This window comes from Osmia bicornis, chromosome 13, assembly GCF_907164935.1.
Source record: "Osmia bicornis bicornis chromosome 13, iOsmBic2.1, whole genome shotgun sequence".
Lineage (NCBI taxonomy): Eukaryota > Metazoa > Arthropoda > Insecta > Hymenoptera > Megachilidae > Osmia > Osmia bicornis.
In genome coordinates, this window is record NC_060228.1 from 2,223,941 (window position 1) to 2,236,407 (window position 12,467).

Genomic DNA, 12,467 nt, shown 5'->3' on the forward strand with positions numbered 1-12,467 from the left:
GGGGCCCTCGATTGTCAACCTCGTGGACTGAATTTCGTATTCGTCGAGCATAATGAGCCAGATGCGAACGAGCCACTCGAAGAAGACGAATTCTCTCGCGAGACCGTGAGAGAACCGCTTCGCTTTTGCTCGTTTACCGTCTTTTTTCGTTAAACCATGCCGACCCGAGCCGTTTTTCGCGTCGCGCATTAAACGTATTCCCGATCCTGACAGCTTCCTCCTTCCTACCTCATTCTCTTTCTTATTCTCCCTCCCCCCCACCTGTTCCCCGCATATTTCTGATTGAATGAATTCGCGTTAAGACGTTTCTTTGGCCCCTTTCGAGGAGCGTTCTTGAATTAACCCTCGAACGATGGAATTTAAATTTAATTGTCATTCATTCAATTTCCAACTCTTCCAAGGTATTTGTAGAAAAATAAAAACTGTTAAATATCTATCAATGGTCCCACACTCTTTCGAGAGATAAGATGGTATCGTTTGACGGCAAGAGAAAATGGCACGCGTTGCTTTAGAAGCGACCGCTCGTAAACGCAGCGCCAACATTCGAAGAGCGAGTTTCTTCTTCTCGCGCCCGGCCCCCTAGAATTCTGAAACGTTCCCTGGCACGGAACGAGCTGCCCGCGCGTGACGGTATGCGTAATAATAGTAAAACTGAATGAATCCCAGCTCGGTCCGGTATATCTCGCCGGTTTTCGGGTCCGTCGTGTCCGTCGAGCTGAGGGGGGAAAAAGAGGCGACGAAAGCGGGTAAAAAGGCTGGCTGCTGAGGGAGGCGGTCGCGCTGCCGTTGCTCGAGTGACCGTGATGGAGACGAGGGGGTGGTCGGTTCAGATCAAAGCAGCCGCCGTGAGAAGTGGCCCGGCTGCTCGAGATTCTTGTCTGCCGGGATGCTGGGAGCCCCTCTCGCGGAGCTAAGAATTTGTTTTAGTATCACGGTGAACCTACCCCCTTCCTGCTGCCACCTGATTCCATCGCGCGCACGGCCCGTTGCCCGATCCTCCATCGAACCTACCGTCTCATTTTATTTTCCACCTGATCCGACTAGACCAGATTGCAAATTGACCGTAGAAAAATAATTAGTGGAAAAAAAGAAGAGGAGACGGAACCGTTGGTCCCAGGTGAAAGCACAGGATATCGATTCAGCCGGCGCAGAACTCGGCACGGAATGCGCTTACAAGTGAAAATGCCGATCGTTAGGAAAGAAGGAGACAGGCGGAGTGGAAGAGGGCAGAAGGAGCGTCGGAACCATTAGCGCGAATGCCTGTTCGTATGCGGTCAGAATCCTTTTATCCCGTACAGAGATTCCTGCGGGATTCCTTGGTTCGTTATCATCGCGTGCAGCACACGGCCAGGCCACGAAGTAAACGTAGGAGGAAGGAACGCGATGGGAAAGGACGGCGAGGAAGCAAAGGGAGAGAGTCGAACCAGTCTTATTCGAGGCACGGGCCTCCCACGATATTCGCCTGGCAAAGGAGTTATGAAGTCGTCCGGCTGGAGAACCAGTTGCTTGCTATATTTCGCCAGGCTTAGGCCCTCCTGCAACCCCCAACGCGTCGACGTAGCTTTACGCGCCACGACCCCGCGTCCTTCTGTCCACCACCGAACGAGCAATTCGTTCTGCAACGAAGAGAAAAGCACGGGAAGGGAATAGGAAATAGGATTCAAGAAATTCTCGTAAATCCATCAACTTCATAGTCGTCTTTATTTCTTCTCCTTACACATCCGTCTTTATAAATTACAAGAGTCGATTAAAAAACAAAAATAAAAAAAAAAAACACGTCTGCTGTGCGTACGAGTACCATAATCACCGTTTTCTCGAAACGAGAAAGAAGTCGAGCATCTAAAACACTGGGCTAACGATTTCTTCCAAGCCTGTAGGACAACGCCGCGCGTATCTGAGCATAAGGAACGCACGGAGAAGAGACGTATAAAAATAATTTACGAGCTCCAAACGCGGAGCGTCGGCTCCGTCTCAATTCGGCGTCGATAGTTTTATTTACAACGAGGTTTCTCTCGCGCGATATCAAAAAATAATATATATATATATTTATATAATTATAATCTATGTGTATATACAAGTACGCGAGCCGATAAGATCGGAATAAATAACGAATCTGATGAATCTCGCACGCGTGTAGTCGGTTAAGAAGAAGAAGAGGCACGCGGCGAGTTCGAAGCTCGTTGTTTCGAAGCGACAGAAAGAAGAATGTGAACGCATTCGCGAAAATAAAACAATTACCGTATGTACAATATTAAAAAAAAAAATAAAAAGAAGAATGAAAAGGTCAAACAACGACGTCGACCACGAAGATCCATCGATTTACGTCTATCGTCTTAAGGAGCTTACGATCGCGAACTGTCCAACAACGTTTCTCACCGTCTCAGTCTTCACATGGTCTCTCGATCGTTTCGCGTAATACTGGGAGACAAGGAAGACCCCGATCCAACGAGGCCCTCCGTCACGCGGCCGGTTAATCCGAACTGCGTAAAATCATTTCAAGTCGTATCGACTGTTTGGACTTGCATCGCGTCGATACAACATCAATACAAGGAAAATACAATCACCTTGATGCGTATAAGAGACTACGAACGCGTCCTTCGCCTGGAAGGAGGTAGGAGTCTCTTGATCGGAGGAAAAATAAGAGATCTACAGGCACGTGTGTATCGTCTTCTTGATTCGACAAAGTTGACACTTGACCTGGCAGCACCAGACGAAGGTGCAGGCGCATCTCTCGACGACCGTCACCTCCTGGGTTTTGTAGCCCCTGCCGCAACACATCAGGTCACATCCGTCGACACCGATGCTGGTGTCGTTGCACTGTCTACCATGGGTGCCCAGGATGCCGAGCTTTGGATTCTTCTCGCAAAACGGCGGCGAAGGCTCGAGGTAGACCAGATCCTTCGGACCGGGTGGCTTGTGCTCCGGGTTATAAGGTTTTAACTGGAAGTTGTACCGGTGTCGACGACCCAGACCCTCCCGGTGCCCGTGTACCGAGTTACTCGCCGAGTTGCTGACGATCGCGTTCCCGTTCCCTCGCACGCGATCCGAATTGCTCACCATCACCCTGGACGCGCCGTCGAATCGATCCTTCAGGTTGTCGCCGACCACGCGAAAGTTCGGCAACTTCATCCAGCAGGTCTTCACGGTACAGGAACCGGACATCCCGTGACACTTGCAGTCTTGACGCATCTCCGAGGACACGTGCTGGGGACACAACGGGAAAACGGATTATGACATCGTGCCGCCTCGTCGATTCTACGATACGGCGACCGTGATTCCTAGCGAATGAAATAAAAAAGAAAAGAATTGAAACTTACCGCTCTACCCGCTTCGTTGTTGTGCAGATTCATCTTCTCGCGGAGATTCCGTCCCCGTTCGCCGGTGTCGACGAATTCGCGGGAGAACTTGAAGCCGTAGCCGATGTTGTCGGAACAACCACCCCATTCCCAGTCCCTTACAGCGGATGGTGGTCGCGATTGGTGGGTATAGTCGCAGGAACACGACTGGATGCTGCCCTCGCTGCACGCTCGCGCGATGCTGTGAGTCACAGCCGCGCTGGTGATGGCGTAGATGAAGGCGGTCTCTCGACAACCTGCAACACCGTGCAAAAAAAGAAGAAAGCGTTAAGCTTTTTTTTATATAGTGAAAAAAATAATTTGTCAAACAGGAGAGATGTTTATTATTTGTAATTCTATATGGATTTAACGAGTTAACTGTGATAAATCTAATAGCAAGAAGAAAATGAAAGGACAGAGAAAACTTTTGCGGTGGCCGGTAACGTGGGAGGTGACGTCAGGGAAGAACGTCTCAATCCTTGGACTACCTGCGCGCGAGATCTGCTACGCGCAGGTGTGGAAGGAACCTGGGAGGACGTGCTGCAGCCTGGCCTGAGTAGAGAGAGGCCGAGACAGATAGAGAGAAAGGGAACACGACCTTAACCCCGAGTAGGCTGACCCGACAGCCACCTCGACCTTATCTGCATAAGGCGCAGGTGCCTGCCGGCACCTTTGCGACCAGCTAAAGCACCTTCGCGAGCCACTAAAGACAAGAGAGAGAGAGAGAGAGAAAGAAAGAGATTAAGGAGGGGTCGTTTCGCAAATTGCCACCTTTAAGCTACGTTCCCACGTGACGGTAAATCGGTCCTCTTACCGTCACGACGTTTGCTGCCATGACTTTCGGTGTCACGTGGAAGGATAATGGCAAGTTATCGCGTTCCACGGAGCGACAAACGGTATGATCGAGGGGACGGATGAGCCAGGTGAAAAAGCGTCGGTGGAGTAGCCTCGGAATGAGACGTCAAACCGAAGGGATAGGCCTGGAGCGGAGAGAAAAGAAAGCGGTGCAGCGGAGAGATAATCGACCGCGTCAAATTTCCAAGCGAGATCCAAATTCGTCACGAATGTTTTCCTCGTGAGTGCTGGCATCGCTGCCGGGTGGCAGGCGAAATGACGGAAGAAAGGAGCGAGACAGGGAAAGATGGAAAGAAAGAAACGATTTCCACCTAATCCCTGTCCAAGGTGAAGACCGGAGGCCAACGGTGGTCGACGGAAGCGACGCTTTCCAACCTCTGGGTAACCTGAGAGGAAGGAAGATTTACGCCGTTCCGCTCTGTTACGTTGTATCCTCGAAATTTCATCGGTTCCAGATATTATTCCTCATCATCTGGAACTGCCATGACCGAGAGGATTACACGGCCGGTTCGGAGCTTTCCTCTCGCGGATCATCGGAAACGAAGTTAACGTAGGATCGTTGGCGTTTCCTTGTTTGAAATGGTTCGAAAGAATTTTTCTCACGGAAACGATGAAAGGCCCGATGAAATCATCGCGACGTTCCGAGCACACATCACACGATCCTCGCGACTTTGAAGCGAAGCCGGACCCGTACACGATCATCTCCTTCGCTGAAGATTTTACGATCGTCAAACAGCCGGATGACGCAGAGATAAGGAACGTAACGAGAATACAGTTCTCGAGACGAAAAATCGTTATCGACGTGGACGCGAGTCGAGGAAAAGAAAAAGAAAGGAACAGAACCGAAGAAAAGCATAGGGATAATCTGGTGATGTATTGTTTGTCCTCGCAGACGGGGAACGCGCGACGACCGCTTACGACGCTTTGTCGTTTCCGCGCGCGATAAACGGTTTGACGTTCGCTTTATCGACTCGTGCAAATAGTACGGGCAAGGTGGAGGCGCAGCTCGTTGCCGCAAGACAAACACTCGGTCGCATCGTTGGGAAATTCCTTGCTCGCGTACCTGTTCCGCAAACCAAAGCGAAAAGTATTACAGTTAATACCGTTTGAAACATTCGGGAGACACCGCATCGAAAAAGAAAATATCCCCGACGTTTCTCACGCTGATAGATATACTTAGAAACGGTTTTAAGGTAGGAGTGCCTATTTGTATGTCACGTACGTTCTGAAATTCCAGAAAGATAAAAATCATCTGGAAATTGTCGATCCTCGAAAAACTGCATCCGACCGGTGGTCGAGCGCGTGTCTGCTGAATGCAAAATAGACTCGCTTCGAAATAAGGGGCAGAGGAGAGGCGGGTGCGAAAACGAGACCGCCATATAGGCCACGGTTCTGTTCGTGGTTCTGTCGGTGGCGGGAACCCGTAGCCCGAGCGTGGAAGCAAACAAGATGTAAAAATCACGGTCTGATGGGACGAGGCAAGGAGGAAGGATGCAGGAGGGCAGAGGCCCATTGGCTCGCGACTCACGTTTTCGCAAGAAATCGTGGCGTGCCGTCGACACATGTAGCCCATCATAGGCCGGGATTTATGGCGGCGTAACGCCGTGGCAAAAAGTCAACCTGGTCCTCCGTATAAGACGCGAGCCGCGCGTCGTGCGCCACCGTCCATCGATATCCAGCGAATTTATCCTTCTTAAACAATTATCAAATGTTACACACCGACTGATACACCAGTTTTTCCATACCGACCGCGTGCGTTGTTCGCTGACGAACCGTAGCCTCGCAGAATCCACGCGAAATCGAGGAAAAACGTGAACGCAGCAGCCGTGGGCTCGCGAGATTCGCAGTTTACCGAGCAATTAGCCTGAGGAACTTGGCTCCGCTTCCACGCGAGACGAACACGTTGAAACGGTGCTCGCGGTGTTGGAAAGGAGAGAAGATGGCCAGCTGAGAATGAAAGAGGAAGATGGGAAGGAACGAAAGCGAGGGTAGAGACCGATGCGGTAGGTGGCTGTTGGCGGCAAAATGATTACAGGCCGCGAACCTACTCACTACCAGCTATAATATCGAGTACAAACACCTCCAAAAGTATCGACCGGTTGGTTATTTTTCATCTTATGATTTTAGTCGAGAAGCGACGTTGTTGCAGCCAGGCAAATATTGAAATAAACGCTTGGAAGGAGAGAATGGATTAAGAAAAACCGATCGTTCGAGCGTGACGAAACGAATGGACATTAGCGAATCAAAGGGAGACGGGAGAAGAAAAGAACACGACGGGTAATCGTGTAATCGGGTAAGCCCGCATAATCCGGAAACGACCGTTTAGGTCGGCGCGCGACAACCAGTCTGCCAACGATCCCCTTCCACGATCTCCAAATACGACGAGTACGCGAGCGTATTACGGATCGACGATAGCGATCTGCGTTTCCCCTACAGAGCCCCCCCTCATCGCAGATCTAATCTACCCGCGGGATCGGTTCGACAAGACAAAAGATAGCAAGTTGGTAAGACGAACGAACAGAGGACGGAAGATAGAAACTGGTCCTCCTCGTTCAGCCAAGACGATCGCGAGGGGTGAAAGGTCGAGGCCCTCTTCGTCCGTACGTCGAGGAATTCCTCGTCGATGTCTCGTCTGTTTTCTACGTCAGGTAGAATCACACTCGAGCTCTCATCAACGCTTTACGAACATTATTCTATTTACATTATTGCCAGGAATGCACTTTGTGAATCTTAGTGGTTATTAGCATCAACCAGGAGCATAATCAATGGGGGTTGCACTCGTACAATTACTATATAGTGGGTGATCAAATTATTAGAGCCACGGTTTGAGAAATGAGTTTTTCGTGTTTTTGTAGAAAAGGTTTTTAAATACATTGAATAACTTTTAATTAATAATCCTCCACTAATAATATACAAAAAAGTACTTATGAAAATAAACCTTTTGCTGCAATTACTGTCTCAATTCATTTTGATTACTTTATTTCTGGCCCATACTTCTATCAAACGATCAACCAATGTACATTTATTACTAATAATAAATGTTCCCACAAATTTTCGATGGGGTTAAAGTCCGGAGAATTTCCAGGCCAGTCAAGAAGTTTCACTTTTTTAACTGTGTATCATAAAAAATAACAAAAATTCCGCTTAACTAGGTTTTCATTTAAGAAATCATCGATTTATGCGAATGGTTCTAATAATTTGATCACCCCCTGTAAGTATATGAACGAGCAAATGCCCGTATAATAATGATAACAATAATAATATTTTCTTTTAATTTCGAGACAAGCGATTGGAAATGAGAGATTACGCTTGATACGCAATGACCTAATACTCCAAAATGCAGAGTATGTATACAGGAGAAAAAGAGAGGCGTGTACTCGATGGTTTTAAACAGTTAGCACAGTATCGTCTAAAATTAGACCTTCCGAGGACTGGCGCTAAACGACCGGTCATCTAAAAATAGATTTTTCCATGCAAATACACATAAATTATCGGTTATTGCCTGAGTAATGAAGTTAACGCGTTGGGAAGAGGAAGTTCAGCCGCAAAAGGGTGCGGATGGGAAAGCAAGGGTTACACGAATTGCTGGTGAGAGCACCACGCGCGTGCGATCTCCTCCTCGTCTCTATTTTGTATCCCGTGATTCTTTTTTTTTTCGGTTTTACCAGCGCGATAAGTGGCCATATGGGGACACTGGACGCGACGAGGCGGGAGCGGGCCGAGCGAAAAAGCTCCTCTTACAATCGCCTGGACGAGATCTAAAAGAGCCGCAGGGGAGCCAGAAACTGGTACGAGAAGGTCCATTATCAGGTTGCAAAACATACATCTGGTCGGTGAGGGCACGTGCCCGGGGCCTTCGGACCAAGGGCACGCCCCTTTTAGATCCCCTCGTGCCTGTCCTCTAATGCAACCCCTGCTGCACACTCTTTCCCGACTTTCAATAATCTTCCGGCCTAACTGTAACAGGATCGGCAGCAAGATGTAACATTCTACGATCAATCTAAAAATCGTGGCCCTGAAAGCGTTCAATTGAAAAAAATAGAAACATACAGACAAAAGTTGACATCTAAAGCTTAATAATCTGTTCTAGCTGAGGGAAGAACGTTAGAGAAGCTTACGAATCAGTGACCGATTTACGATACGACAAATTATCGTGTAGAACTAACTAACCATGATCCAATTAGTCGTACTTTAATTATGCGGCCGAAAGGGATTGACGTTCTACGGTGCTTCACGAATCGATCGACTAACGATATTACCCAAGCTGAAACTCGAGCACGTCGCGTATAGTTTATTCGGCTGATCGTTTTGTTTACGATGACGTTATTAACGTAATCATCGAGAGACAACGTCTTTTCACCTTGATTATACTACGCGTTGGGATAAAAGCTCGTCTCGTTGTTGCGTCGTCGATTCGTATCGACAGATTGCACGTTCGCGATTTCGCGAGGACCCACGAGTGATGTCACCCTCTTCTCCCTTCCCTCTTCTCGATCCGCTATCGTTTCGTCTCTTTTCACGAAACTCGTCTCCTGTAAATCTCTATCGGGAATACCGGTTGTCGGAGACGACCATGGACAATGGGCTGTTCATTTTTTTTTTTTTTCAGAACGTGGAACGAGTCCACCTTATGGTCCGTTATATATCTGTACAGGTATACACGTATAAATCGTTTTATCGCGAATCTCCATTCCTCCGTGAGCAGCAGCTTTCGTTTGATGCGATCTCTCTGTTTTTCAACAGATTCGAATCATTTTTTCGATGTAGAAAAACAAATCAGCGAAACAGTAGAATATTTCGAAAGATAGAAAGAGGTAAACGTAAGAATTAGGTTCACCTAAAGTTGCGGATAGAAAGCATGAGAAAAGGTAGGAGGAAAGAGAAAGGAAAAATCTGATTGGCTCACCTCTGTCGACGATCTTTCCGAACAGATTTTTCCCACGCAGAAAATTCTTAGTGGAACAGTTCCATCGACGATTGCGAAACTGATGCTGGCACTCGGCGATCGCTTGGTTCGCACCCCTGGCCACCGCCATCAGCACTCCTGGGTTTTCCCTTGCCAGTCTTCGTTGCTTTCTCCTCAAGGTCGCGTACACCGTGGGATCCATGTGCAGGGATGCCGGAGACATCGGCAAAAAATTGTTCGGCTCTCCTGCCTTGGCGATTCCCCTGAGGAGAAGAAAAAAGATACGATCGAGATGGCTACTTCTAGCTCATTGGATGACCGTACGTTTCCTCGATACCCGGTCACGGTCTATTTACTAATTCTTAAATAAGAAAGCTTATTTTCCTAAAACAAAGGTCGGCCCTTATTTTCCTAGATCGTGGAGTCGAAGACCGGAGAAGGCGTTTGAGCCGAAACACTCGCTCGGATCCCGGCAGACGCGGCGCGAAAGACGCGTTTTCAAACACGCGTCGCGTCAGCGACGAGCTTTGACAGCGAAGGGCCACATTTTTGATCTGTTAAACGCGTTGCTTATCCGTCAATGTAGATACAGAGCGCGACGTGAAACAAACGGTGAAACTTTTCTCTTGCCGTTGGTACGCTCTATTAATAACAGATTTCCAATTACGTAAAGGGTTAAACGACAGGGGGAGGAAAAGGCGCGAGCCTCTGGTCGTTCGCTCGCACGAATTGGCATTTCTCCTGCGTTCGTCCGACGCTAATTTGGTTTACGCGTAAAAACGATACGGTTTGAAGCGCCTCGAGTAACAGCGGAAAGAGAAGAATAAAGAAAAAGGGAAGGTAGTAGGAGAAAAGAAAAGGGCAAGGAGACAGAGAAGAGAAAAGGAGCACACGGGAGAAGGATTAGTTCGAAAGACGAAACTGGTTCAACAGTTTCGGTCAACGGTAGCCAGGGTATATATATATATAAATCAAGCTGCCGCGCGAGTTCTGCCTGCGAAAGAATTCGCGTCTCGATCGATCGAGCGTCGCGCAGAAAAACGCTTAACAGCGCGCTCTGCTCGCGTCCCTTTCGTGGGAAGAACGTGCAAACTATACAGGAGAAACCGTCTGGGGATCGTGGCTTTCGGACCGATTCGAAATCCTCTTGCTCACGATCGCGTATTTTTTAACACTTTTACCGCCACCTTATCCATATTTGGATAGCGATCATTTTACGAGGGGCTAATTGCAAATCATTATATTGACACGGTAATTGAAACGACCGATGCAAAAAAAGGATAAATCCGCATTTTTATAGCGTAGCGCCGAGAAGGCCAGACTCGAACAGGAGACGGGTTAAACTATAACTACTCGATGGTTGAATGGAGCAGGGTCGAATCAAAAAATAGCTCGCGCTAGCAGGCATCGGATCGCTCGTCGTCGCGCACAATAAACAGCTAATCACTGTCGTTGGATCTCCGTCAACGGTCCGTTGTCAACGGAGCCTCGTGACGTCTAGCAGAGACAGGGAAGCAAGCAGCCAGGACCCGAAGGAGATCCTAAACGCGAAAAGCTAGCCAGCTGCGACCGAGATTTCCCGTTGACACTCTTTCCTGGCCGTGTAAATAAACCGAATTACGATGCGTCGCTCGTAAAAGCGTCGAGTTACGTTCCTTTACATTGGCCAGCAACAGAAACGTACTAACTGTATCTCGTTTACGGAGTAAGTTCCCTCGCTCGATAATTTCGAGGATCGTCGTTAGTTTCGTTTCGACCGGGCGTGTAAAATTTGGCGCGCTCCGTAACCGTGTTTGCGTCTGCGCGTTGCGGATGCAGGAAAATTTATAGGATGCATTCGATGAGCGGCGCATCGGACCGGTTAGGACGTGTCTATTGCTTGTAATTTACATCGGGGGAGAAAAGCTGAAAGATGATTCTCAAGGACTTGCCCTTTCCTTCTTCTTCTTCTTTTAAATCGTCCACGTGTTTCGTGCCACTACGACGAAAATAATTTATCGAGGGCTAATAGCGATCCCTTGCCAATTCGCGCGATTATCAGTGAATATAACTTTTTATCTTGAAACATGTAGCTTAGAGATAACGATTATTTGCACATTAAATTTCCCAATTTCAACTTACAAGTTATGCTTTCCAAATCGTTCGAGTGTTCAATCAGTGATCGATGTTGGTACAAGACCACCCAGAATCGTCGTATGTCGTTTCTTAACGCGATAAGTAATCCCCTATTACCGGGGAATATACGAGCGATTTTGCTCGCGATATCTAGCGGAGAAACCGCGACAAGCACCGTCGAACATAAATCCAGCCGAAAAGTCGCAATCTCCGAGTACGGCTTTCGCCGAGCGGCGATAAATTAATCCCGACCGCGAAATTCGATGGCAGCCCCGTCCGACGCGAATTTACCGTCGCATTAGATTAATTAATTCGTAGGTAATAATTACTCGACGTGCGTGGCCGTGTCTTAAATCAACGCGGTTGGAAAAGCCGTCCAAGAGCCGACTGATTTATCGCCGGCAGTTTATCGTTACGTGGATATTTCCGCGGCTATCTCTTTCGGTTGTTAAACGACCGCTCGCACACGTGTACACACGCGCGTTCTACCGTGCCCGGGACCATTATTTATTACCCGGCTAATGAAGTTAGCCATTATCTAATATCTATCCAACGTGTTTTCTTGTAGCCGCGGCATGCTACGCGCAGAAATCATTGGCGAATTGAAACGAATGGACCCGAAGGTTTATGATTAATGAATTAATAAGAAGCCGCGCACGGTCGTAGGTGCCACCGTTGGCTCGATAAGACTGCCTCTAGGAGACAGGTGTTAACGCGACTTGTAATTAACTGTCAAAGGTCGTGACGAGAATGCGAGAAACCCTACCGAGTCAACGAAATTACGATCTGTCGATTTTTTATTCTTTCAATCAAGGAAATCCACTAGATCTCTCGCGCTTATTTAAACGCGTCGAGTGCCATACTTCTGATTAATTAAATTTCCATTGGATAATAAAATAGAAATCACTTACCACCACATGGATCCTCTGCCACGATTCTTGTTCCTGGTGATCTCCGCGATGGACGCGTGGATCGCGACCGCGAGGGCGCCGATGATCACCCAGAGCCTCATCTTTCGTTCGCGATCGAGGTGGGGTTGTTCGCGTTTTCCTCTTTCCAGACTGTTCCTCGACGTTCTCCCCGGATACGATACACCACGCACACTGGATCGTCTCACTCACCGTGTTACGAACATCACACGATACTCTTCGCGTACGGTGTCGCGCACATAACGAGCGTCCACGCGTGTCTTTCAGAGACGTCTGACAGACAATAGTGACACTTGGAAGACGATTGACCGGGAACGACAGGCGGAG

General features: G+C 48.2%; 1 protein-coding gene across 1 annotated transcript; it reads right to left on the reverse strand.

Moving 5' to 3' along the window:
• Window positions 1–1,787: 1,787 nt before the first annotated feature.
• On the reverse strand, window positions 1,788–12,232 carry LOC114871804 (protein Wnt-1). Its single transcript, XM_029178235.2, has 4 exons — window positions 12,123–12,232; window positions 9,097–9,359; window positions 3,318–3,592; window positions 1,788–3,204 (listed from the first exon to the last, which is right to left on the reverse strand). The coding sequence occupies exons 1-4, from the start codon at window positions 12,221–12,223 to the stop codon at window positions 2,647–2,649; spliced, it is 1,197 nt and encodes a 398-aa protein (XP_029034068.1). The 5' UTR covers window positions 12,224–12,232; the 3' UTR covers window positions 1,788–2,646.
• Window positions 12,233–12,467: the final 235 nt, after the last annotated feature.